This window comes from Dipodomys ordii, unplaced genomic scaffold (assembly GCF_000151885.1).
Source record: "Dipodomys ordii isolate 6190 unplaced genomic scaffold, Dord_2.0 Scaffold5, whole genome shotgun sequence".
Lineage (NCBI taxonomy): Eukaryota > Metazoa > Chordata > Mammalia > Rodentia > Heteromyidae > Dipodomys > Dipodomys ordii.
This window is the reverse complement of record NW_012267221.1, coordinates 17178473-17204481: the sequence shown is the minus strand read 5'-3', so window position 1 is coordinate 17204481 and position 26009 is coordinate 17178473. Positions and strand designations below refer to the sequence as shown.

Sequence of the window (26009 nt, the reverse complement as noted above, 5' to 3'; positions counted from 1 at the left end):
GCTGGAGCAAATAATTTGTATTGGGGAGCTAGAACTAATAAGCCTAAATCATAGCATTATTTCTAACAGTATTGGTTCAGTTGGGAGATGTGATTTCCAAAACACTAAAAAGATGGATATGTAGACTGTGTTTGGAGACACCTGAGTTCTGCTTTCTACCACGAATGATAGATTCGAGTGGACTTGAGTTTTAGAAGGGATCTAATGTTCTTGCTTTGGAATGCTAGTTTAAGCCTTGTTTATTTATGGAAAGACTTGAGCCAAGATCTGTCAGCAGCCAACTGTATGTGGATATGACACAAGGTGTCACTTCCTGATGCCCTACTAGGGATGACACAGACATGCAGGCCAAAGAACACAAAGGCTTATCCTGCCCTGATGAGTTCTAAATGAATATGTCTCAATGGTCTCAGGAATATTCGAGGTAAAAAGAAGGGAAAGAGGAACCTTGCTAAGAAAATCTGTAGGCCTTCAGAACCAGCTTTGTTTCCTTAATTCATGAGTTTGTATTTTAGTGATACCATGCTTAAATATATATGATAAGAGTAAAAAAATGAGTTAGACATCTCTTTCCTTGGTAGCTAGTTCCAAAAAGATAGAGCTGTTGTAATCACAGCCCTTGACATCTCTTTGCCTTCTTTTTGCATATCCTGTTCTCATTTGAATTCAGTCCAGAATCTGGGTATGGATGACATTTGTATCTTAAGCAGATACTCATTTATAGTAGGTTTAATAGGAATGAACATTTCTTGAAAGAAGAATGTGTATTTAAGGGGTCACTCAAGCAGTCAGTATTAACTAGCGTAAATAGCAGTAATTGTACAGGACTACGACTAATTTGACATGTTTCAGAATTGGACTTGAGAGTCAAGTAATTTGAGTTCTTGCTCTAATCATTTAGATTTATTAAAAAAATTTAGTCTAAGAATTAAAAACTGCTAGCATAGATTGCTTTTCTTTCTTGGAAATGACATAACATGGCTGTACTATGTAACTTTATATGGGTTGACACCAAAAGTGTAGCTTGTTTTACTGAGGAACTGAATTTTTAATTTTCTCTAATTCTATTTAATTGTTTTTTTAAATTTAAAGCTGAGAATCTATTCAGTTATTAGAAATCTTAATTATGGGAAGACTTGAGTATATGAATCTGCTTTTCACCTGTAAAATTCATAACATCTAACTAAAAATAGCTCTGAGAAAAACATCTTAATAGAGATATGTTGTAAGTATAAAATAAACAAGAGCTTTCAACAGTTTAGTAAGAACAAGAGAACACAAGCCATCAGTAACTATATGTCAGTTTTGTATTGGCATGTCGTGTGTGTGTGTGTGTGTGTGTGTGTGTGTGTGTGTGTGTGTCATTGGATAAGATATTAAAATTAATCTTGTTTCTTTTTGCTTATACTAATGTGACTTAGCTATTATGTGTAGGTTTCTATTCCATAGAGCCACAGTTCTCTACCCCGTTAACTATGTGATCTATTAGAAACCCTTGATCTCTATTATAATTATCTTCTAATATACATTTCCCCTGCCAGACAGAGAAGCTATTCTGGAACTAGATGGCCGAGTGAAGGAGCAACGTAAAGAAGCTGGACAGAAAACTTTGTACCATGCGGGCTTGTTCCTGTGGCATATCGGTCGCCATGATAAAGCAAGAGAATATATTGACAGAATGCTGAAACTGCCAAATGATAACAATGAGGTGGCTGTTTCCTTGCTTTGAAGTAGAACCTCTAAAGGAAGCCTATTAATATATTCAGTAGTATCTGTTGTTGAGTTTTGCATTATTGCTTACTCTGTTCTCTATAAATAATAGCTTTGTTTCAATATTTTCTATGTTGTAGAATAGGGATTCTCTAAGTTTTCTTTTTTTGTAATGTGAGATGATTTCTTGGTTCTTAGAATGATATGCAGTTAAATATAGTACATAACTCTATCATGTCTATATATGATAGAGACATATAAAGCATTGTTGGAACTAAAGTTACCTATTTTTATTCTGTGAACTCTTTTTTATTGCGAAAATACAGTACAGAGGGGTTACAATTACATGAGCACGGTAATGAGTACATTTCTTATCAAGCATTTTCTGTGAACTCTTGAATAGATCCCTCCCAACTCCTTTTTTTTTCTTTCTTCAGGGGCAGGTTTTGAAAGCCTGGCTCGATATTACGAAAGGAAAAGAACCATATACCAAAAAAGCACTACGGAGTTTTGAGGAAGGATTACAAGATGGAAATGATATTTTTGCTCTGCTGGGCAAGGTGAGTTGGAATAAAGGTGAATAGAGCATATTTTAAATTTTACTCAGAACACTCAAAAAACTAACAAAACCACAAAGATGAAAAATGTTGATGCTTTTCATGATGGTGTTAGCAGCTCTCAAAGGGACCTGCATTTGCGTCAGACACACTAGAGAAAGGCCTTCCCTACCAGAGTGCCTGCTTCCAGGATGGGTTTTGTGTTTGTTACTTTCCTGGCTCAAACATTTACTACTTGTCAACTATGTGTAAGATGTCACTGTAAATATCAGGGATGGAGTGAGCAAAGTAAAACCTGTGTTATATTCTACTGAAGGAGATGAATGATGAACAAAGTAAGTAAATCAGGTAGTGTATTAGATGGTAACATTATCATGCAGTGGAAAATACATAAAACTAGAGAGGATGGCAAAGGAGAGCCAGTCATGAAGTTGCAGCCAGACAGAACTTTTTAAACAAAGTCAGTGACTTTTGAACAAAGAGAGAAGATGGTTAAAATCCTATAGGTACCCTGGAAAACATTACAGACAAGATGGCTTAAGGCACATACAGGATGAAGTGAGGACCCAAGGCCAGGAGCAGTGAATGAAGAGGGTAGACGTGAACACTGGAGGAGAGAGGGAGAGTGTGGGCCAAAAGCCATGAGACAGTTAGTCTGTTCTGTAAGACTTTCGATTGACTTTGCTCTGAGTCATACAGACAGGCAGCCAATGAAAAGTTCTCAGCAGAGAAATAATATGGTCTGACTGATATTTTGAGGGATGGGGAATTATGAGAGCTGTCTCTAGTTGTGAAGGCATTTAAGGTGGGTCCTTAATCCTTAATGACTTGAAACACCTTAACTTTTGTTCTTAAATATTCAGCAAAATAAGTAAGTGAATACATTTACTCTGAGTGTGATGATGCTCTCTTCCAGAGGGGAGAAGAGCTATTCCTCACTTGGCAGAAAAGCGTAAGTGACCAAACTCAGTGCCATAGGCCCTTTTTATAATTTTTCATGTCCTAAGCATGAACACTAAATGTCCTATTTAGTCCCCACCTCCCAGCACTGCTGCAATAGGGATTAAGTTTCAACATGAATTTTGGAGGAGACAAAAAACACTCAAACTGCAGGAGAACCATTCCAAGTATGTATATTTATTTAAAATGTTGTTGTGAGTTTTAAAAAAATCTTGTTTTTTTTCTGGTTATAGGAGTGATATATGCTTTCTTCAGGAAAATCAGAAAGTATTGCACATTAATGGCACACCTGCCATGATGTGGATACATTGAACCATCTGATTGTAATAGATGCCCCTTGTCTCCATTAGGTACAGTGCCTTGAGGTGCGCCAGAATTACTCAGGTGCTCTGGAGACTGTGAACCAGATCATTGTGAACTTTCCCACTTTCCTTCCTGCTTTTGAAAAGAAAATGAAATTACAACTAGCCTTGCAGGACTGGGACCAGACAGTTGAGACTGCACAAAGGTTAAACTTTTTAAAAATGTCTTAAAACTTTTTGGATCTGGATGTAATGATTAGAGTCTATGGTTTATTTGTTTTTCTGGTTTTCTTTTGTCATTAGATTTTCTTAAAGCAGTATAGAATTGTTTCATCTTTAAGATCAGCTAGAACTGATTTTCCTAACCAGCATGGAATTAAAGAAACAAAATTGAAATTTGAAAATGAATGCCAAGACAGACTTTCCTCTAGGCAAATAGGAGAATATGGCTGTCCTCCAGGCGGTGAGGTTGAAGAGTGAGGAAACTGTGCAGTAAGTAAGATGGTGCAAGTGCTGTGGAAAAAAGATAAGGCAGGAGTCGGAGTGCCAGAACATTGGATGGTCGGTAGTGGTGTCAGAGGAGTCCTACCCAGGAGATGGCATGTGAGTCAGGAGCAGGAGAAGGTAAGGGAGTAAACTGTACAGATAGCTAGAAGAAGAGCAAGAATGAAGGAAACACAAATACAAAGCCCAGGAGGCAAAGAAAAGGATTAAGATAGATGAGCAGATTTTGAGATTAGAGATGAAGGGTGCCTGCCAGCAGGCAGGCAGCCTCTTCTCACCAGTGAAACATTTTGGTTTCTCTCCTTTAATGTGAAAGCACTACAGTTTGGGGTATAAGAGTACCTTGTTCCAAATTATATTTCAAAAAAGCATTCTTCTGTGTTAAGAACAATGTGTGGGCAAGAAAATAAGGGAAAAAGCAGAAGGGAGACCATTTTCAAGCCATTTTCCTAATTGAAAAGCAGCTCCGGTAGCAGAGACTTGGGTCTTATTTGTAGCTGCTTTGACAGGTGACCATACTCACATGGGAATGCTCAATTTTTATTGAAATATTTATACTTGTTTTATTTTGGATTTTTTCTGATTATTACTGTGTTTTTCTTTCATTATGTTTTCTATTTTGGTGACATGAGAATCTGTTTTCTTTTAGTTAGTTTATGCCTTTTATTCATACAGTCACTTGTCTTCTGGCTTGTTGAAACAGTAAGTTAGACAACACTTGCCACAGTAATGTCTAGCCATTAAACTCCAGCACCACATTCATCTGAAAGGCACTCTTGACGAAGATGACTAATTTTGCCATTTTCATCCACCTTATAGTATTTTGGGACAGCCAATTTAACCTTCTTTCTCTTATGCTTGATTCTTCTTGGGAGTGGTGTAAAACTTCTTCCTTTTCTTAGCACCACTCTGAAGTCTCAATTCTAGATCTTCCAGCTGCTTACCAGCAAAGATCAGGAGGAATTCCTTCCTTATCCTGGATCTTGGCCTTTACATTTTCTATAGTATTCGAGGGTTCAGCCTTGAATGTGATGGTTTTCCCTGTAAGGGTTTTGATGAAAACTTGCATCCTGGCCGTGGCCCCACCACTGAGGGCAGATCAGAAAGCGAGAATCTGTTTTAATGTATGGATAGCACTAATAGGTTTATCTGACCCATGATGGCATTCCTAGAATTGTTTAATAAATCAGCCTGGTCAAGGTGTTTAAACTTTTAATACATTATTGTATAAGGTTAGATAACACTTTAGTTACAGTTTCCACAGGACTTAATGAGACTGGTCCAGTCGACTCATGTTTTTAACACATGGTTCCTTAGAAGGGTTCACAGTACAACTAAGTAAACACCAGGAAACGGGAACTTGTGAAGTAGATAGGGTTGAGGGGAACTGGGTAGACAAATGAGGAGAGACGAGAGGGGAGAGAATGTAGTCATAAAATTCAGTGCATATCTTACAAATTTGAGAAAATTGAGGAACGAGTAGGTTGGGATGGATGGGGGAGAATAATAAAAGAGATGACATTGACTAAGGTCCACTGTATTCATAAACTGCTTTGTTGAATGGCAACTTCTTTGTACAGCTATTTTAAGATAACAAAATAAAGCCAGTCACTAGTGGCTCATGCTTATAATCCTAGCTACTCAAGATTCTCAAATCTGAGAATCATGGTTCAAAGCCAGTCTGGGCAGGAAAGTACATGAGACTCTTATCTCCATTTAATCACCTAAAAGCTGGAAGTAGAACTGTGACTCAAATGGTAGAGCACTAACCCTGAGCAAAAAAAACCTCAGGGACAGCACTCAGGCCCTGAGTTCAAGCCTCTGAAACACGCGTGCTCATGCATGTGCATACACACACACACACACACACAGAGAGAGAGAGATACTAAAGTATATTTTTAATTGAATTAATTTCCATCCAGACAGCTTGGTAACTTTAAATAATGCAGATGCCATTTTTGCTTATTCAGATTAATTTGAGGAAGCAAATGTACCTCACAAGCCTTTCAATCAAAGGAAATATTAATTTTAAGTCAGCATTAACTGAAATTAATTCACATGCTTCCTTTAGGTTGCTGCTGCAAGATAGTCAAAATGTGGAAGCACTGAGGATGCTAGCTCTTTATTATTTGTGCAGGGAGGGGGACATGGAGAAGGTAAGTGTCTTCTTCAGTTTTCTGTGTTAGAAGTGAACTAAAGCAGGGAGCGGGAGGCTGAGGCAGGAGGACCAAGCACTTGAGGTCAGCCTGTGCTACAAAGCTAATTCACAAGAACCTAGCTACAGCAAAATGGTACCTCAACCAACCCACTTACCCTTATCCCCTTAAGTAGATGTTTTTCATTGCAAAACCACAGTGCGTTAAAGCTCTTTTATTTTCCCACGATGCGGGCTCAAACCCAAAGTCTAGCTCATGCTTTATCTCCAACGTGAAGTTCAACATAGTAGCTTTAGTTGGTCACCAGAAATGCCTCCTTACAAAGCAGTTAGCTTCTTGTGTCAGTTAATGAAACAAAAATACTCTATAGTGAAAGTTTCCCTATAAATTTATACCTTGTTATTAATTTCAGTACATGTGATATTTTAATATAAAATGTATACTCCAACAGATTAACATACTCAGTGATGCTGGATATGAAAAAATGCACATGTGCAGTATAAGTAACTGTATCATATAAATAAAGGTTTCTTAAAGTATTCATATATTAGTGTCAATATGCATGTATTGCATTCTTTTTTCTTACTGTAGTTTAAATTTAATATGGATTACTTTTGTTTTAGGCTTCCACTAAACTGGAACACTTAGGAAATGCGTTGAATACCATGGAACCACAGAACGCTCAACTGTTTTATAAGATTACATTAGCCTTCAGCAGAACTGTAAGAATCCCTTCTATGTGTCAGAGCACTGATGATGATGATGATGATGATGATGGTGATGATGATGATGATGATTAGAGTCTGAAATTAGTCACAAAGGGTGAGGTTTTAAAGAGCATATGGCCCAGGGTAAAACTATGACAGGCATCTAAATATGTCATGAACCTAAGAAAGTTGGTTGAGAGAAAGTAATTTCTAGTTTGAAAAGTCATTCATCAGTTGATCATGGTGGTTCATACCCATAATCTTAGCTATCTAGGAGCTATCCAGGAAACCAAGAGTTTCACTGTTTGAGACCACCCAAGCAAAATGTTCAATGAGACCTCCCCTTTCTCCATTTCAGTAAAAAGCTGGGCATAGTGGCACGTATGTGTCATCATAGCTCTAAGTATAGACAGGAGGAGCGTGGCTTACCTAGCTGGGGCATAAGTGTGAGATTAGTCAAAAAATAATTTTAAAAGGTCTGGGTATGACTCAATTAGTAGAGCAGTACCCTTCTGGCTAGCACATGGCCTTGAATTCAAAAGGCAGTACCACCAGAAAGAAATAAAGAAGCCTTTAAGAAGATTTTATGTAGGAAACGACACTTATTTTCACAGACAGGGAAGTACCTACCTGGCATAAGAAATAGAAAATATTTTCTTTCAATCAAAGATCAGGATTTATGACTAGGATTATTCTTTGCTTTGTTTGGTTTTATAAAATTATTTGGAAAAAAAACGTTTAAAAGTAATTAGTACACTATTGTGGTAGCAAAAAGAAGTTAGAATCCCTTACAATTGTAAGGAATGTATTTTTATTCCACGTGCTCAATAAAAGGAAGGTAATCCAAAAGAGATTAGGGACATATACCAGAATCTAACAACTGATACAAAGAATGAGGTTTGAGAGGTTGTCAGAAATAAGGGGAAAATATGTACATAAAATAGTATACAATGGGCTGGGAAGGTGGCTCAGTGGTAGAGTGCTTGCCTTGCATGCATGAGGCCCTGGGTTCGATTCCTCAGCACCACATAAGCAAAAAGAAAAAAAAGCCGGAAGTGGCGCTGTGGCTCAAGTGGTAGAGTGCTAGCCTTGAGCTGAAGAGCTGAGGGACAGCGCCCAGGCCCAGAGTTCAGGCCCCACGACCGGACCAAAAAAAAAAGAAAGAAAAAAGTAATGCATTTGGTTGGCACCAGTGCCTCAGGCCTATGATCCTAGGTACTCAGGAGGCTGAGATCTGAGGATCATGAGTCAAAGCCAACTGGGGCAGGAAAGTCCATGACATTTTTATCCCCAGCTGGAACTGAAGCTGTGCTTCAAGTGATAAAGCACTAGCCTTGAATCAGCACCCAGGCCCTGAGTTTAAGCCCTAAGACTAGCAAATTAAGAAAGAAATAAAGAAAGAAGGGGAGGAGAGGGAGGGAGGGAGAGAGGGAAGGAGGGAGGGAGGGAGGGAAGAAAAGAAAAGAAAGAAAGAAAGAGAGAGAGAAAGAGAAAAGAAAGAAAGAAAGAAAGAGAGGGAGAGAGAAAGAAAAGATGGGAGGAAGGAAGGAGAAAGAGAAGGAATATTGCCACTAATTAAAAAAAAATGTTTAAGAAGTTTTAAGACGTGATCTTTTAACATGTTAACATGTTTTCTTTTAACATGATTTTTCACGTTTAAAGGGAAAATAGATCCTAGTCCTAGTGTTTTACCTAACTATATATGCATATTGAAAAACTTTTAAACAATAATTTTCCTGTCTTATCCCTAAAATATCTATGAGAATGGTCGCTGGTGGCTCATGCCTATAATTCTAGCTACTCAGGAGGCTGAAATCTGAGGATCACAGTTCAAAGCCAGTCCAGACAACAAAGTCTATGAAGCTCATCTTCAATAAACTACTCAGAGAAGGCCAAAAGTGGTGCTGTGGCTTAAGTGGTAGAGCACTAACCTTGAGCAGAAGCTCAAGGGACAGAGCCCAGACCCTGAGTTCAAGCCCCAAGACCAACAAAAAAATAAAATAGCCGTGAGCTTCCTGTTACATAGTGTCATTAGAATGTAAACTTTTCAAAGTAGCAATTATGTAAAAGTGGTATTTATAAGGGAATATAAATTTTTATAAGTTATAAACTCATTCTTGATGCATTATCTATGTAATAAGCAACGTTTTATTATAAAAAGAATTGTATTCCTTTTTCTCAGCCCTAAGAAATACCAGTAATACATTTAGGGAAAAAAATAGTAATGTTTGATTCCAGTCTTGTTCAAGTTCCTTTATTTGTTTGTTTTTCAGTGTGGACGTAATCCGCTCATTCTTCAAAAAATTCAAACATTTTTAGATAGAGCTTTTAATCTAGCCCCACATCAGCCAGAAATTGCTACAGAACTTGGATACCAAATGATTTTCCAAGGCAAAGTGAAAGAGGCATGGAGGTGGTATAAGACAGCCATGACCCTCAATGAGACCAGTATCTCGGCCGTTACTGGTAGGACATCCATATCTGCTTTTTGTTCCTGTCATTAGAGAAGAAAATATGTCTTTATTCACAAGTTTTGACCGCTATCTCTGGAGAATAGATTTTAATGAGGTAGTTCATAAATTCTGTAGTAAATGGTTTTTATATACATCCAAAGCCACTCATATTGTTTTCTTTTTTTTTTTCAGTGTCTGGATGTTTAAAAATTAGTACTTAAAAAAAAACTCTTGAAGTATGGGGTTGGAGGAAAATGTGTTTTATTAATATTCTTTATGTTAGCTTGAAGTGCACATGCTAGAATTGGTGTGACCCCTGGACTATTTCTATCCTCTTTGGTTTTAGGACTTATTCGATGTCAATTAATCGAAGGACAGTTAGAGGATGCAGACCAGCAGCTAGAGTTCTTCAGTGAATTTCAGCAGTCCATGGGGAAATGTGCGGTACAGTACGAGCTAGATGCTAGATCCCAGCTACTGTTTGTAAAACATGATATTTTAAACCAGTGTTCTCATTTAATAGTTCTTTGGAAGAACTAACCTATACTAATTTCAACTTGTTCATTTATACTATCCTAAAGTAGACTTTAACCTTCCCCCATGAGCCTGAAAGTCCTTCCCCACTAATACTTAGTTGGAACACTTGCATGTAAATAATACTTGATGTGCATTTGATATCTTAGCCATAATTCAGTGGCTTTATAACTGAATGGAATAATTCATGGAAACAATTTATTTTGTAGGAATTAATCTATTTACATGCGGTTCTTGCGATGCAAAAAAATAAACGACAAGAAGAAGTTATAAATTTGTTAGATGATGTCTTGGATACTCATTTCTCAAATTTAGAGGAGTTACCTCTTGGAGTACAGTATTTTGAAAAGCTAAATCCTGATTTCCTGCTAGAAGTTATTATAGAATATCTGAATTTCTGTCCAATGCAGGTAAGTAGTACTGAGACTTATTTCCAAGGCTGTAGTTATATGGTTTTTTTTAATGTAGTAATGATTTATCTTTAACATGTTAGACTATACCAACATCTAAAAAATGATAATATTTATAACTGTATTAGTTGAAATAGTTTAAAATCAGAAGCTTATTTGTTTAGGAATAGTTGCTATTAATAAAGTTGATTTGTAAATATTCCTTTGTAATTCCTTTTTAGAAGTATTACAAATGATCAACACCATTGTGTTTGAATGTTCTCTATAATATCACATTCAAGTGTCATCCAGCCTCTGGACTAACTAGAAAATGAAGTCTTACTATAGAACTGGGTGATTAAACTGCATTTCTCATGCTATATTAAATTGGGCTATGTGGATTTTAAGAAAATAAACATTTCTTAGTCCTTCTCTTACTCTTTGGAAACAGAACAAGTCCAATTACTTGGTCCAAGGAAAGCTCATTCTTTATTCATAAAATCAAAAGATTTAAAAATCTTAGAAATCTAAAGGTTTTTTAAATTAGTTTTCAAGATCCTCTACAATTTCCAGATTCCCAACCTTTTTTAATTGATTAATTTGTTGATTTATTTATTGTCCTGCATGCTAAGCAATAAGCTGCACACCCAGTCTACACCATTTACTTTTTTATATGTTTTTTTATAAAAATACTGTACAAGGGGTTGCAGTTACATGAGCAAAGTAATGAGTACATTTCCTATCAAGCATTGTTACCTCCTGCTTTGTTTTTCCCCTACCGTCCCTTCCCTCCACCTCCACAACTACACTCTCCCCACCCCACCTCCACACCTAAATTGTAAAGTTCATTTTTCAGCATAGTGTCTTGTGCATCTCATTGATACAATGGGTCATCCTGTATCCCTATTTAAACATTTTGTTTTTTCCCTTCCATTCCCCAAATTAGAAAAGTGTATATACAAGATGCAGGGCACCAACATCAAATATAATGAAAACGGGTTATATCGTGGGGGAGGAACATACAAAGAAACAAAGAAATCACATGGTACATTATAAATATGTTAGAAACAATAGCAAGAGGGAAAAAAACCACTTGTGTCCCTATCTTGGGGTTCATTTTGCTTACCATCATCTTATCTGGTCATATGTACATAGTTTTTGACCTTTTCTGCTTGTGTCAGACATATACTAGTTATTGCAAATAAGGGAAACCTATGTTTCTTTGGGCCTGGCTTACTTCACTTAATATAATTTTTTTCCAAGTCTTTCCATTTCCTAACAAATGTGGCAATGTCATTCTTTCTGATGGAGGCATAGAATTTGAATATATATATATATATATATATATATATATGAGCCACTTTTTCTTGATCCTTTATCTACTGAGGGGCATCTGAGTTGGTTCCATATCTTAGCTATGGTAAATAATGCTGCAATAAATCTAGTTGTTCTAGTAGCTTTAGTGTGGTCTTGTTTATGATCTTTTGGGTAAATACCCAAAACTGGGATAGCTGGGTCATAGGAGAGTTCTATGAGGAGTCTTTTGAGGAACCTCCATACTACTTTCCAAAGTGGTTGAACAAGTTTACACTCCCACCAACAATGCAGTAGGGTTCCCTTTTGGCCACACCCCCACCAGCATCTGTTGTTATTAGAGTTCTTGATTTTTGCCATTCTAACTGGAGTGAGGTGGAACCTCAATGTTGTTTTGATTTGCAATTTTTTTATGGCTAGAGAGGTTGAACATTTCTTCATATGTCTATTGGCCATTCTTATTTCCTCTTCAGAGAAGTTTCTCTTTAAGTCTTTAGCCCCCTTATTAATGGGGTGGTTGTTTCTTTGAGGATTTGTTGGTGGGGGATTTAATTTTTTGAGTTCTAAGTATATTTTAGATATGAGACCCTTGTCCATTGTATGGCTAGTGAAGATCTTCTCCCAATCTGTAGGCTTTCTATTGATCTTGCTAGCTATGTCCTTTGCCATGCAGAAGCTCTGCAGCTTCATGCAATCCCATTTGTCCAACCTTTCTTTGATTCGTTGTGTTACTGGGTCTCTATTAAGAAAATTTCAGCCTGTGCCAAGGAGACCTAGGGTTTCTCCTATTCCATCCTGTAATGTTTTCAGAGTGTCTGCTTTGACTTCAAGGTCTTTGCTCCATTTGGAGTTGATTCTTGTGCAGGGTGATATATAAGGATCTGGCTTTAGTTTTCTACAACTGATTAACCAATTTTGCTCCCACAATTTACGGAAGAGGCTGTCTTTCTTCCATTCGATTTTTTAAGCTCCCTTATTGAAGTTTAGGTGGCTGTAGGTTTGTGGGTTCATTTCTGGGTTTTCAATTCTATTCCATTGGTCCTGAGGTCTGTTCTTGTGCCAGTACCAATCTGTTTTGATTACTATGGCTTTGTAATAGAGTTTGAAATTTGGTATTGATATTTCTCCAGCACTATTCTTTCTGTTAAGGATCATTTTTTGCTATTTGAGGTCTTTTATTGTTCCATATGAATTTTTGGATTGTTTCTTCTATTTCCTTGAAGAATGAGGTTGGAATATTGATAGGTATCATATTGAATTTGTAGATAGCCTTGGGAAGTATTGCCATTTTCACGAGAGGTTGATCCTTCAGATCCAGGAGCATGGGAGGTTTTTCCACTTCCTAAGTTCTGTTTTGATTTCCCTTTTCAGGTTTTTAAAGTTTTTCCTCCCTTCCCCCCACCCCCACCAAAGTTGTAAAGTTAGTTTTTCCACATAATGACTCGTACAATGGATCCACCTGTATCTCTATTTAAACAATTTGTTTTGTCCCTAGGTTTTTAAAAGTTTTCATCGTAGAGGTCCTTCACTTCTTTAATTAAGTTAATTCCTAGGTATTTTATTGTTGGTGGGGCTATTACAAATGGAGTTGCTGTCCTGATTTCAGTCACACTTTTCTCATTGGTAGCATATAGAAAAGCCATTGATTTTTGAAGGTTAATTTTATACCCTGCTACTTTGCCAAGGTTTTGAATCAGCTCAAGTAATTTGGGAGTGGAGTCTGTGAGATTCTTTAAATACAAGATTATATCATCTGCAAAGAGGGAGACTTTTACTTCATCTTTCCCTATTTGGATCCCCTTTATGTTTGCATCTTATCTTATTGCTGTAGCTAGGCATTCTAATACTAAATTGAAGAGAAGTGGAGAGAGTGAACATCCTTGCTTCATTCCTGAGTTTAGAGGAAATGAGTTTAGTTTTTCATCATTAAGTATAATGCTGGCTGGAGGTTTGTCATATATAGCCTTTATTGTATTGAGGAATGTTCCATGGATTCCTAGTTTTTCCAGAGCCTAAATCTTAAAGGGGTGTTGGGTCTTGTCAAATGCTTTTTCTGCATCTATTGAGATAACCATGTGGTTCTTATCCTTGCTCTTGTTGATGTGATGAATTATATTAATTGATTTGCATATATTGAACCATCTTTACATCCCTGAAATGAATCCTGTTTAATCGTAGTATATTATTTTTTGGATAAATTGTTGGTCAAAATTTTGTTGAGAAGTTTTGCATCAATGTTCATCAAAGAAATGGATCTATAGTTCTCTTTCTTAGTTGAGTCCCTGCCTGATTTTGGGATGAGGGTTACAATGGCTTCGTAGAACAAGTTCAGTAGTGAACTTTCTATTTCAATTTCATTGAAGATTTGGAGGAGTATTGGTGTGAGTTCTGCTTTGAAGGCCTTGTAGAATTCCGCTGTAAATCCATCCAGTCCTGGGCTTTTCTTAGATGGGAAGTCTCTTTTTGATGTTTCTATTTTGATGCTTGATATGGGTCTGTTAAGTTGGTTTAACTCATCTTGGTTTAGTTTCGGCATGTCGATATTTGCTATGAAATCGTTCATTTCTTTCAGATTTTCAAACTTATTAGCAAAACCATTTACTTTTCAATGACGTACTTTTGAGAACCCTAATTGTTTTATCTATACCTCTTATTAACTTCACAATCCCAAATATGTGTTTGACCTTCAAGACCTATAATATCACCATATTCTCTTTATTGTAGATGCTCAGCTAAGGTTATTTTGTGTGTGAATCACATTACATCATTGACCTCTATCATGTTAAAGTTAACACATTTCAATAGATCTTGCCTTTGGATTTAAGTCTAGGACTCTACATTTATACTTAGGACATTTTCCCTTCTCTCATTTATCCAATCAGTCCAGATGATCACATTTCTTTTAGAACTTGTCATCTATTTTATATAGAACCTTATTGTCATCTGCCATCTGTTTTATCTCGCTCTCAGACAGCCATAGTGATCTCATGCAAGGATTAATTACTTTGTGTAGAACTGAGAACAGAATCTGTATTCACTACCAGCGAGTTCTTTCCTACTTCACGTGCACTTATTATAGACAGCACAGAGATGCAAACACCCTAACTTTATTATGCTCAGATCCTAATTCAACGCCAATGGTGTCCTCCCTAAAAGAAAACTTCTTAGCATTCTCCCAATATGTGTAAAATCAGGGTTTAACATTTTAAAGGATTCCTTGGCTGCTGTGCTGATAATAAACTGTAGGTGGAGCAAGAAATAATGTATGAAGTGCTGTATAAATGGGTCTTTACTCCAGCTGTACATCCTACTTTTCTCATTATTTTACCAAGATGTCTTCAACCTAGCCAGCAATTATAATGTTTTTTTCTTTGTGGGGGGAGGGATTACATTTTTATTTTACTAACATAAATTAGTTGCACAGAGGTGTTTATTGTGATATTTCTATACAGAGTGTACTTCGATCAGATTTACTTCTTTTTTTTGCTCTTCTCCCCACGTCTCTTCCCCATCTTAAAAGAATTTGAGTTTGTTTCATTATATTATTTTCGTGGTCATGGCGCTTGAACTCTGGGCTTGGGCACTGTCCCTGTGCTCTTTAGCTCAAGGCCAGCTAATGGTTTATTGGGACTAAGACTCTCATGGACTTTCCTGCCAGTCCTCACAGACTGACTGGCTTTGAACTGAAATCCTCAGCCTCCTGAGTAGCTAGGATTACAAGTGTAAGCCACTGGCACCTGGTTATTTTCATATATATTTATAGTAAACTTTGACCATATTCACAGCACATCACTTTCTCCATTCCCCTTCCTCCTCCCACTGGGCCTCTCCCAAGACAATCCACTTTCATAATCACGTCATATTATTGTTGCCCTTGGTTGACCAGGCACTGTTTGCTGACACGCCCTCTTCCTGTGCTACTTAAGTTCATGCTGAGGTTTCCAACTGGCTTCTCATTCAGGCATGCTGAGGGTAGTGTCTTTCCAGCTGGCTTTAGGTCATCTGGATGAGTGCACTGGCTCCCAGCTACCAGTTTCTTCCAACATAATAGCTAAGCTCTGACTTGAAACTTTAAACCTTGCTGAGATGTATTTTGCTTCCCAGTCACAAAAAAAAAAAAAAAACAAAACTTGGCCGCGCTGTTTGCTTGTAATCCCCTGTCAGAAGCAAGTGACAGAACTGACTCTGACTTGTGACTGCCTGGGTCCTGCCTGGTCCTCTTTTGTGTTATTTCACAGGGGCTCACTCAGAAGTTTGGAGTAGCTCTGTGATACCAGTTCATCTCCCCCCCCCGCCCCCCCCCGTGTCTATAATGCTGTTCTTACAGGGAAACACCAGAAACATACAATTATCTCTCTACCTCTGATCCTGATGTTTTCTTTAAAATTAAAATTGAAGAAGTATAATCTTACAGATCATCTAATACCTCTGTTTTTCTGTTTTCAAGTGCATGTGGAAACCTGTTAAATGATAAAATGTGATAGTTGTTCCCAGACAGGGGTCATGCTTCATATCCGCAATCTCAGTATTAGTCGATTACTAATTACTCATTACTCAGTCCCTGTCATTTATACACTTTCAATGTGTTTTCAGTTCCACTGGGAAAAAATTTAATATTTTAAAGAATTTAATTTGTGTCTATTACTATGGAAAATAGTATAAAATTCCAGTGTTCAAGGCACAAAGTCCCTTAATCCTGTATAAGAAGCAAAACTGAATGGGGAACTACTGTACAATTAGTTTAAGTGCTGTATAGAATTTGTTTAAGAACTTGAAAGAAGTTGAAGTACTTTAGGTTAAATACTATGTGAATTTACAAAAAGATATAATTTGTTTTATGTAGCCTTCAAGTCCGGGTCAGCCTCTTTCTCCACTTCTCAGACGTTGTACCTCAGTTCTGGAGACAATAGTAAGAACAGTACCAGGTCTTCTGCAAGCTGTCTTCCTAATAGCAAAAGTAAAATATTTGTCAGGTACAGTATTACCTTAAAGAGTTAAAATAATTTTGTATTCTTATGTTGATAAAAGACAGATATAAATAAGTATTGCACTATATGTGTGGAGAATAGTCATCTAAAGTGTACATTCTCCATGTGCATAGATGTGATTTTATCCCAAAATGAGAAAAAATGTAAAACACATTTTATTCTTGAAAAATTACTATAACTTTTTTGTATCACCAGTGAATTGATAGCAATATTCACTTTTATCACTGTTTTAAAAGTCTTATCACAGCTACTGGAGATTGTAATAAGAATGTGCAACCTGTATTAATTCACAGTTGTTGAATTTTGTAACCAAATAGAATGCATATCAGATTTCAAGTCCTTATGAAAAGTATCAATTAATGTATACTTTTAGGGGATAGTTAAATATGGTTAAAAATGTGATTCTGGTTGTGCATTTAGCTTTTAGAACACAAATATAATGACTTTACACATTAAAAAAAGACCATCAAAATAAAAAATAGACCATCATGCCATATAATATGTAATATATATATACATTATAGATATTATATATATGCTATATATATATATATATACATATATATATGTCTCTTCCCAGCTGAATGCTATGCCAAGTGAATGTCAGCTTAAAGCTATTCCATAGGTACTTTTTGCTTTTATATAATAAAGTGGTTACCCTCGCTATTTTTTAGAATTTATTGTTAACTATTTTCAAGAAGAAAATTAACCTGATGTTAAATCTTTATTTCAATATGGTGTCTCAGTGGTAGTGTTCCTGCCATACAGCTGGCTGTCGTGACTTCTGACACTAACTGGCTGCATGAGGGCACACAGTCCACCACAGGCCCTCATGCACATCAGACATCCCTGGACTCCTGACTAGCTTGCTACAAATTTAGGGTGTCCTGCAAGCTCCTTCACCAGTCTAAAGTCAAGTCCATCCTTCCTGTTGCGTTTATCATAATCATTTCCTTCTATTTCAAGACTACAGACTATAACAGCAGCCAGCTTCTAAAACACTTGACATTTTCAGTGGGCCTTAAAGGCATTTTAAATCTATAGGTCAGAATCTCTAGACTGTATCTTTATGTCTATTTTGTCATTTTACATAATAGTAATAAGTGTTCCAGATAAGAATGATTATTAGCCCATATGTTCTTTGGCAACATAAGTGAAACTGACAGAATTCTAGGTATATGAATTTTTTTTTGGGGGGGTCCGGTCGTGGGGCCTGAACTCTGGGCCTGGGCACTGTCCCTCAGCTCTTCAGATCAAGGCTAGCGAGCGCACTACTACTTGAGCCACAGCGCCACTTCCAGCTTTTTTCTTTTTGCTTATGTAGTGCTGAGGAATCGAACCCAAGGCCTCAGGCATGCAAGGCAAGCGCTCTACCACTGAGCCACCTTCCCAGCCCCACAAATATTTTTTTTTTAAAGCTTACTTGAATGAAAGATTAGATAAAACATTGTTTACTTGCTTCCTTATTTTGGTTAGGCCAGGGTTTCACCAAGTAGTCCCAGTTGGCCTACAGCTTCTGATTTTTTTACTTCAGTATCCTGAGTACTGGGGATTATACACATATACCACTAAGCCCAGCTAATAAAACTTTGTGTGTATGTACCAGTCCTGGTAGGCTCAAGGACTGTCCCAGAGCATTTTTGCTCAAAACTGATGCTTTGCCACATAAGCATGGCCCCACCACCAGCTTTTTTGGTAGTTAATCGGAGAGAACAGTTTACAGATTTTCATGCTCAGGCTGGCTTCAAACTGCAATCTTTAGATCTCAGCCTCCTGAGTAGCTAGGATTTTTGACAAGGAACATCCAGGTGAACTTAAAAGCCTATCGCTAACATTGATCCCCAGCTGCCATGCTCTCATGCCCTTACTGACTTACTAATCATGATCAGTACAGGCTTGACTTACAGGAGGAAACTGACTCATTCGAGTAGGATTGAAACTACAGCCTTATAAATAGAAGACTTGAAATTAAAACACTCTTCTATCTGTAACCAAACACCTGTCTTTCTGTCAGGTCTCCCCATCATCATCATCTGAAATATAATGGGTTGTTCTTTCTTTCAGGGGATATTGAAGCTGCATACAACAACCTGCAGCACTGCCTGGAGCACAACCCCTCCTACGCAGAGGCCCATCTCCTGATGGCTCAGGTTTATTTGTCTCAAGAAAAATTCAAGTTATGTTCTCAGTCTCTCGAACTTTGTCTGAGCTATAATTTTGATGTAAGCATACCAAACTAAGACTTATCACCTTCTTTGAACCTTTAGTGAATGTTTACCCATTTAGCTATTTTATATATGCGCCTATAGTGTATTGTTAATTAATATGTTTTTGTTGTTGTTTTTTCTGTTGTATGTTTGATTCTGAAAGATAGTTCTTATGATGTACTACACCTTGGACTTGAATATGCTGTCTCTGCCTCTAAATACAGTCATAAATGGCATTTGATTTTATTTTTTTTAAGGTGGTAGTGTTGGTGGTCGTAGTGGTAGTACTGAGGTTTGAACTCAGGATCCCGCTTGCTGGCAGATGCTCTAAGACGTGAACCATATTTTCAGCCCTTTTTTGTTTTAGTGTTTGGATAAGATCTTGTATTTTTTGCCCAGGCTTTGCCTGGACTGTGATTCTCCTACCTTGCAGCTGGGATCACAGAATGTGAACCACCTAGTCTAGCTTGCTGGTTGAGAAGGGGGGTCTTGAAGACTTTTTGCTAAGGAAGACCTTAAACCACAAATGGCCCAATGTTAATCACCTGAATAGCTGGGATTACAGACATGCACACCTCTGCTTGGCTTTAACTGCATTTGTAATAGCAAGAATTTTGGACTCACAAGCAGTTGGGGAAAAATATGAATGTACCTATAGTTTCATTTTTTAATTTACACATTTGCAAAAATATTATTGAGGCACAGTGGTGTGTACTATATATCTAGTCCCAACTGAGGAGGCTGAGACAGAAGGATCACTTGAAGTTTAACTTCAACCTGAGCAATTCATCAAGACCTGTCTCAAGTAAATAAGCAAACTTTATGTGCTTGCCAACAAAAGTTCTGACATCAATGTCTTGGTTTTCTATTGATCTCTCTTGAGCCTGTTTTGTATAAAAGTCACTTAATATCACTCTACCATTACAGTAAGTTAAGGGCAACAATGAATGCATTTAAAAGAAATAGTAATCCATAGAAAATTGTGCCTAACATTTTTATGTATGAGAATATTAATTGTTGCTTTTCTTTTTGAACTTTAATTTTTTCAAACTTCTCTTTAGATTCATCATCAGTAAATGTCTTTCATTTTTGCAATCATTATGTTTGAGTGTATAAATACACTGTTACTATCCAGATACCGTGAATATTTTCTCTAAACATTAGGAAGAATCTTAGGTTGAAGTGGTTCCTGAGCTATTTAGTGATGAAAGATGTCTCCTCAAATTTTTACTTTGCTTCACAAGATCTCAAACTCTGTTAGGTAAACTAGAAGATGGAGTAAACAAGAGGTTAAAAGTTCTAAGCAAACTTTGCAGAAACTATCTCCAGCTTGTTGGTACAATAGCTCTCTATCTGGCAGTGAGTCAGTCTGATTCTAATACCCACCCTGTGATTCAAAATCTCTAGGAGAACCAAGCATGAAGACTGCTGCAGAGCTTCACAGGGGCTCAGGGGGCTAGCTCAGGGTGACAGCCACTGCCACAGAGGTCCCCCACTGTCCCCCTCACTCCAGGTCATCTCCTTCCCTTTGGATTCTCTTTCCTCAAGGCTTTTGCCTTTTTTTGTTGTTTGTTTTTTTCTATAACACTTGATAGCCAAAATACAGAAGCTTCATTGTTACAGGTTTAGGATAGAATAAAAAGGTAAAATCCCTGAAATGTTTTCTCTTCCTTTTTGATGTTTTATGATAGTAACTCAACTATGTAGCACAGGCTAGCATAGAACCCCAGGAATTCCTGGCTGGCTCCACTCATTCTGAGTGCTGGGATTGCAGGTGTGTACTACCATGCCTGGCTTGAAATGTTCAATTCTAAAAGTAAAAGTTGAAAGGAGAACCTGAGTTTCCAGAAAACTAAGAACTGTCGGTACTAAAAGTTGCACATGAAGTAATTCCTTTCCTGAAGATTACATACGTGTGTATGTGTGTGTGTGTGTGTGTGTGTGTGTATGTGTATGGTAGCCTTGTGTGTAGTCTTCCTTTGTGTTTTTTTTTCTCTCATGATCAACCTCTTGCTATGCAGGAGGATGCTGGGTAGAATCTGATGTAACAGAATACATGATTAGGAAGTTACTAAGAGGACAGAAACAGACCTTGTACAATCACAGATGACTATTCTCAGTAATATTGTTTTAATGTTTGATGGACTGTAACATGTATTGATACTGTGAGCACTTTAAATAGCTATTGACTATTTCCCCAGGTGAGAGAATATCCTTTATATCATTTGATCAAAGCTCAGTCACAAAAGAAAATGGGAGAAATATCAGAAGCCATTACAACCCTGCACATGGCAATGAATTTACCAGGAATGAGGAGAACGGGCACTTCCTCAAAATCCAGGAAAACTGACGTGGACAGAAGCAATCGTTTATCCATCTTTCTTGAGTTGGTGGAAGTTCACCGTTTAAATGGAGAACAGGTAAATCAGCTTGAATCTGAATTTTGTTCAGTAGCAAGTTTAAAAGCCAGAATTATTCCCTTTATGAAGGAGTAAAGTTTAGAAGATTTATTTTTCATTATTTTAGAGTAAAATGTGCTTTTTTGCAAGTCGCTGAATGTTAAGCACAATTGGTTCCTGGGTAATTTAAGTCTCAGTGTGCTTACATTGGCTACCAGGAAAGGTGATAATATACTATATGGGGACTTTGGTAGCATGAGAGGTCAAAGGCTAATGCAGTTAGAACCTTACAAGTTCCTAAAAGAATTAATACAAGTGTGCAACCCCACCAGCACACACACATACATTCTCATGCATATGAAAGTTCTACTGAAATAAGAAAATAGCAACCTGAAATTCTAATCTGAGAAAACATAGGAAACTCTGGATGAATCTATTATTATCAAAGGGGTCAGAGCGAGATGGATACTTAGAAATAATACTGCTAGTTAAGATGTACTTTTTCACATTTTAACACTTCTGAAGTTAGTAAATCCTATAACCTCTAAAGATAATATGAATTTTATGTCTGTGTGCCTGTACTTGTGCTTGAACTCAGGGCATAGGCCTTCACTTCTTCACTCAAGGCTAATGCTCTACCACTTAAGCCACAGCTCTACTTTGGGCTTTTGGGTGGTTAATTGGAAATAAGAGTCTCATAGACTTCCTTCTGAGTTTCCTTCACACCATACCCCTCAGATCTTAGCCTCCTGAGTAGCTACAATTGCAGGTATAAACCACCAGTGCCTGGAAAAAAGTTAATAAAAACTTTAGAATAAATGACATTTAGACTTTTAGAGATACAAATTTGGAAGTGAGATAAAAGCACTTACCAGAGACAGTAAGGAAATGCAGTAGTTTGCTGCTTGATGAGGAGCAATGTGGACATACGTGTGTGGACATACATGCGTGGATACACATGACTGCAGGCTGGATCTTATCTAAGACCAACATGTCTGCCTGAGTTAGAGCTCTAGTTCTGAAACTTTTAACTCTGAATCTTAGCTCTAGTTCTGAAACTTTTAACTCTGAATCTTAGCTTTCTTAGAACATGATAGTAGTGAGTGTCTTAGAAGGTTATGTGAATATTAAATGGGCTAACTCAATGCTAGGTAAGATGTGTCTATTGAAATGTAGTAGCAATGGCAATGAAGCAACTGTTGTTTCCTAGTTGTGAAAATATTTATCCAGTTAACAAGTATTTAATGACTCATCTGGTTTTGGTCTCCGAGTTAAGTTTTAATTTTTTTACGTTTCTAAAAATCTATCAACTTATTTATAAATACTGTAAGTGTACTTGCATTTGATACCTATTGTATTCCATTAGAGCATGCTCCTTTCTAATATAAATTGTTGATTACTCTGAAAGAATATTTATTTCATCTTAACAGCATGAGGCAGCAAAAGTTCTACAAGATGCCATCCATGAATTTTCTGGAACATCTGAAGAACTGAGGGTTACTATTGCTAATGCAGACCTAGCTCTGGCCCAAGGAGATACTGAGCAGGCTCTGAACATGCTTCGGAATGTCACTGCTGAGCAGCCTTACTTCATAGAGACCAAGGAAAAAATGGCAGATATTTATTTGAAGTATAGGAAAGAGAAAATGTTATATATCACCTGTTACCGGTAAATAGTTACTTTAACCCAGATAGTTTGATACATTTATCCCTAAAATTAAATCCCAACAATGGTTTAGTCTTTCTTTTACATTCTTCATAGATAGTTTACAGATCCTTTCTGTCAGACACTTTAAGTTTTGGCTTTATTGAGAAAATACTTATGCTTACTTCAAAGTATGGCTTAATCTCATCAACTATTCTTTCTACATCTCCAGTCTTCCTGTTTCAGAAGAGAAAAGCAGGAGTTATGTATATTCTTATAACTTACAAGAATTTGTAAAAATAGCAATCTAGAAAATAGATATATTCAATACCTGATATATTAGTTGCAACAAAAGAAAATTATAGGTTAATATACACCAATCTTATCTCTGGATTAATTTTTTTTCCTCAGAGGAAAAGCAGGAACTTTAAAAGTTATTTTGTAATGATATTCTTAAGAGTTACTGGGACACACAACAAACATATAAACACAGAAACATACTGCTATTCCTCTTCTAAAAAAATACACAAGCATATGCTTAAAGAGAATACTTTAGTTTTAAGAACGTTGTAAAATATTCATGAATTAAGTAAGTATTGGCAAATGTACATCATATAAATATCTAAGTTCAAGTTAACTAAGTAGAGTTGATCTGTTTTCCAGAGAAATTGCAGAAAGAATGCCCAGCCCTCGGTCCTTTCTTCTTCTTGGTGATGCATACATGAATATTCAAGAGGTAAAATTTCTAATGTTATTAAACTTAGAATTTTTTTAAATTACTCTTTGTGATTAGTATAACTTTCATTGAAAGGATATAGCTTTTTTGTACTGCTTATTCAATATTTATAGATCCAGTCATCTCAGTGAAAGGAAGATAGCTATTTCAATAAGAAGTGTTTTCTTTTTATATATGGAGACTCAATAATGCAGAGCTACAGTTATGTGTTGGAGAAGCAATGGTGTATGCATGAGGAATCCCCTTTATACACAACATTGAACCAGTGGCTATTAGGAAGACTCCCCGAAACGACAATTCAGGAAGCTCTCATTTTGTTCTTATTAGTTATGTAGTTTTTGTGAAAGTACAGGATAACAATTCTTGGTTAGTTCCATAAAGTATGAATTTTTTCCCAAGTCTTTCCATTTCCTAACAAATGGGGCAATGTCTTTCTTTCTGATGGAGGCATAGAATTCCATTGTGTATATATACCACATTTTCTTGATCCATTCATCTACTGAGAGGCATCTGGGTAGGTTCCGTATCTTAGCTATGGTGAATAATACTACAATAAACATAGTTGTGCTGTTAGCTTTAGTATGGCCTTGTTTGTGATCTTTTGGGTAAATGCCCAGAAGTGGGATTGCTGGGTCATAGGGTTGCTCTATGTGTAGTCTTTTGAGGAATGTCCATTCTGCTTTCCAGAGTGGTTGAACAAGTTTACATTCCCACCAACAATGCAGTAGGGCTCCCTTCTGGCCACATTCCCTCCAACGTCTGTCATTATTACATTTTTTTTATTATAGTCATTCTAACTGGGGTGAGGTGGTATCTCAATGTTATTTTGCATATTTTTTTTGTTTTACATATTTTTATGGACAAAGAAGTTGAGCATTTCTTCATATGTCTATTGGCCATTCTTATTTACTCTTCGGAGAAGTCTCTCTTTAAGTCTTTAGCCCTCTTATTAATGGGGCAGTTGTTTCTTTGAGGATTTGTTTTTGGGTGACTTAATTTTTTGAGTTCTAAGTATATTTTAGATATGAGGCCCTAGTCTGTTGTATAGCTAGTGAAGATTTTCTCCCAGTCTTTCTACTGATCTTGCTAGCTATGTCCTTTGTCATGCAGAAGCTTTAAGTTTCATGCAATCCCATTTGTCCAACCTTTCTTTGATTTGTTGTGTTACTGGGTCTCTATTAAGAAAATTTCAGCCTGTGCCAAGGAGACCTAGGATTTCTCCTATTCCTTCCTGTAATGTTTTCAGGGTATCTGCTTTGACACCCTGATGGTCTTTGATCCATTTGGAGTTGATTCTGGTGCAGGGTGATATATAAGGATCTAATTTTAGTTTTCTACAGGTGTTTAACCAGTTTTTCCAGCACCATTTACTGAAGAGACTATCTTTCTTCCATTTTGTTTTTTTAACTCCCTTATGAAAGATTAGGTGCTGTAGGACTGAGGGTTCATTTCTGGGTCTTCGGTTCTATTCCATTGTTCTTCAGGTCTGTTCTTGTGCCAGTACCAAGAAGTTTTAATTACTATGGCTTTATAGTAGAGTTTGAAATCTGGTATTATTTTTCTTCCAGTACTGTTCTTTCTGCTAAGGATTAGTTTCGCTGTTTTTGCTATTGTTCCATATGAACTTTTGGATTGCTGCTTCTATTTCATTAAAGAATGAGATTGGATATTGATGGGTTTTGCATTGCATTTGTAGACAGCCTTTGGCAGAATTGGAGACTTATAAAAACGGTGTCACTTAATGGGATCCAATTTTTATTGCTTATATTTTGTGTCTGACAATTTTAGCCCGAAGAAGCTATAGTTGCCTATGAACAGGCATTAAACCAGAACCCAAAAGATGGGACTTTGGCAAGCAAAATTGGGAAGGCTCTTGTCAAAACTCACAACTATTTCAAGGTAAGTGTTTCATATTTGAGCTATGTCTATTGGATCAAACTGATCACACTCTGCTCTTAAGAAATTGCCAACAAGCAATCTTGGATGATTGAAAATTCCCAAATTCATGTTCAAGAACTTGTCCTTGTAGGGAAAGTTTTCTTGGAATCTTACATTCTTTATTGCTTCATATTGTTTGGAACCTAGAGTTTATTTTGGTCTTCCCTTTCCAGGTAAATCTTTGTATTCAAATCAGTTACCACAACTTTCTATTCTTCCTTCTCTTTTATTACATAATAAAGCATGACCACTGTCCTTGCTGCTGAACTAACATGGGCAAACTGTACTTTGAGTCATTTTGTTTGCTAATAAAAACCATAGGTTTTCTTTTAGCTGAAATGATCTAGTGTATCTACCTCTGTCAGTTGTTAAACATGTATAATACACTAGCTAGCAAAGAATATACAATTTAAGATTCACTGGTCTCTAGAACAAAACCTGTGAAAAAACTTTTTTGTGGTCAAGTACTATTTGCTAGCCAATTGTAAGATACGTAAGTTTACATATGGA

General features: G+C 36.8%; 1 protein-coding gene across 3 annotated transcripts in view; it reads left to right on the top strand.

Annotated features, from left to right (window-relative positions):
• Positions 1 to 26009, top strand: part of Ttc21b (tetratricopeptide repeat domain 21B) — a 51688-nt gene that overhangs the window by 5471 nt on the left and 20208 nt on the right. For 2 of the 3 annotated variants that reach the window (XM_013029890.1, XM_013029898.1), the window contains 14 exons: positions 1542 to 1708; positions 2148 to 2270; positions 3578 to 3735; positions 6105 to 6189; positions 6813 to 6911; positions 9170 to 9362; positions 9696 to 9793; positions 10093 to 10293; positions 16430 to 16559; positions 18639 to 18796; positions 20983 to 21201; positions 22611 to 22849; positions 23489 to 23561; positions 25350 to 25460. In XM_013029890.1, coding sequence (XP_012885344.1) covers positions 1542 to 1708; positions 2148 to 2270; positions 3578 to 3735; positions 6105 to 6189; positions 6813 to 6911; positions 9170 to 9362; positions 9696 to 9793; positions 10093 to 10293; positions 16430 to 16559; positions 18639 to 18796; positions 20983 to 21201; positions 22611 to 22849; positions 23489 to 23561; positions 25350 to 25460 — 2054 coding nt within the window. Of the gene's footprint in view, positions 1 to 1541; positions 1709 to 2147; positions 2271 to 2292; positions 3395 to 3577; positions 3736 to 6104; positions 6190 to 6812; positions 6912 to 9169; positions 9363 to 9695; positions 9794 to 10092; positions 10294 to 16429; positions 16560 to 18638; positions 18797 to 20982; positions 21202 to 22610; positions 22850 to 23488; positions 23562 to 25349; positions 25461 to 26009 lie in introns of those variants that run through there. The other variant, XM_013029906.1, reaches the window with a different exon arrangement.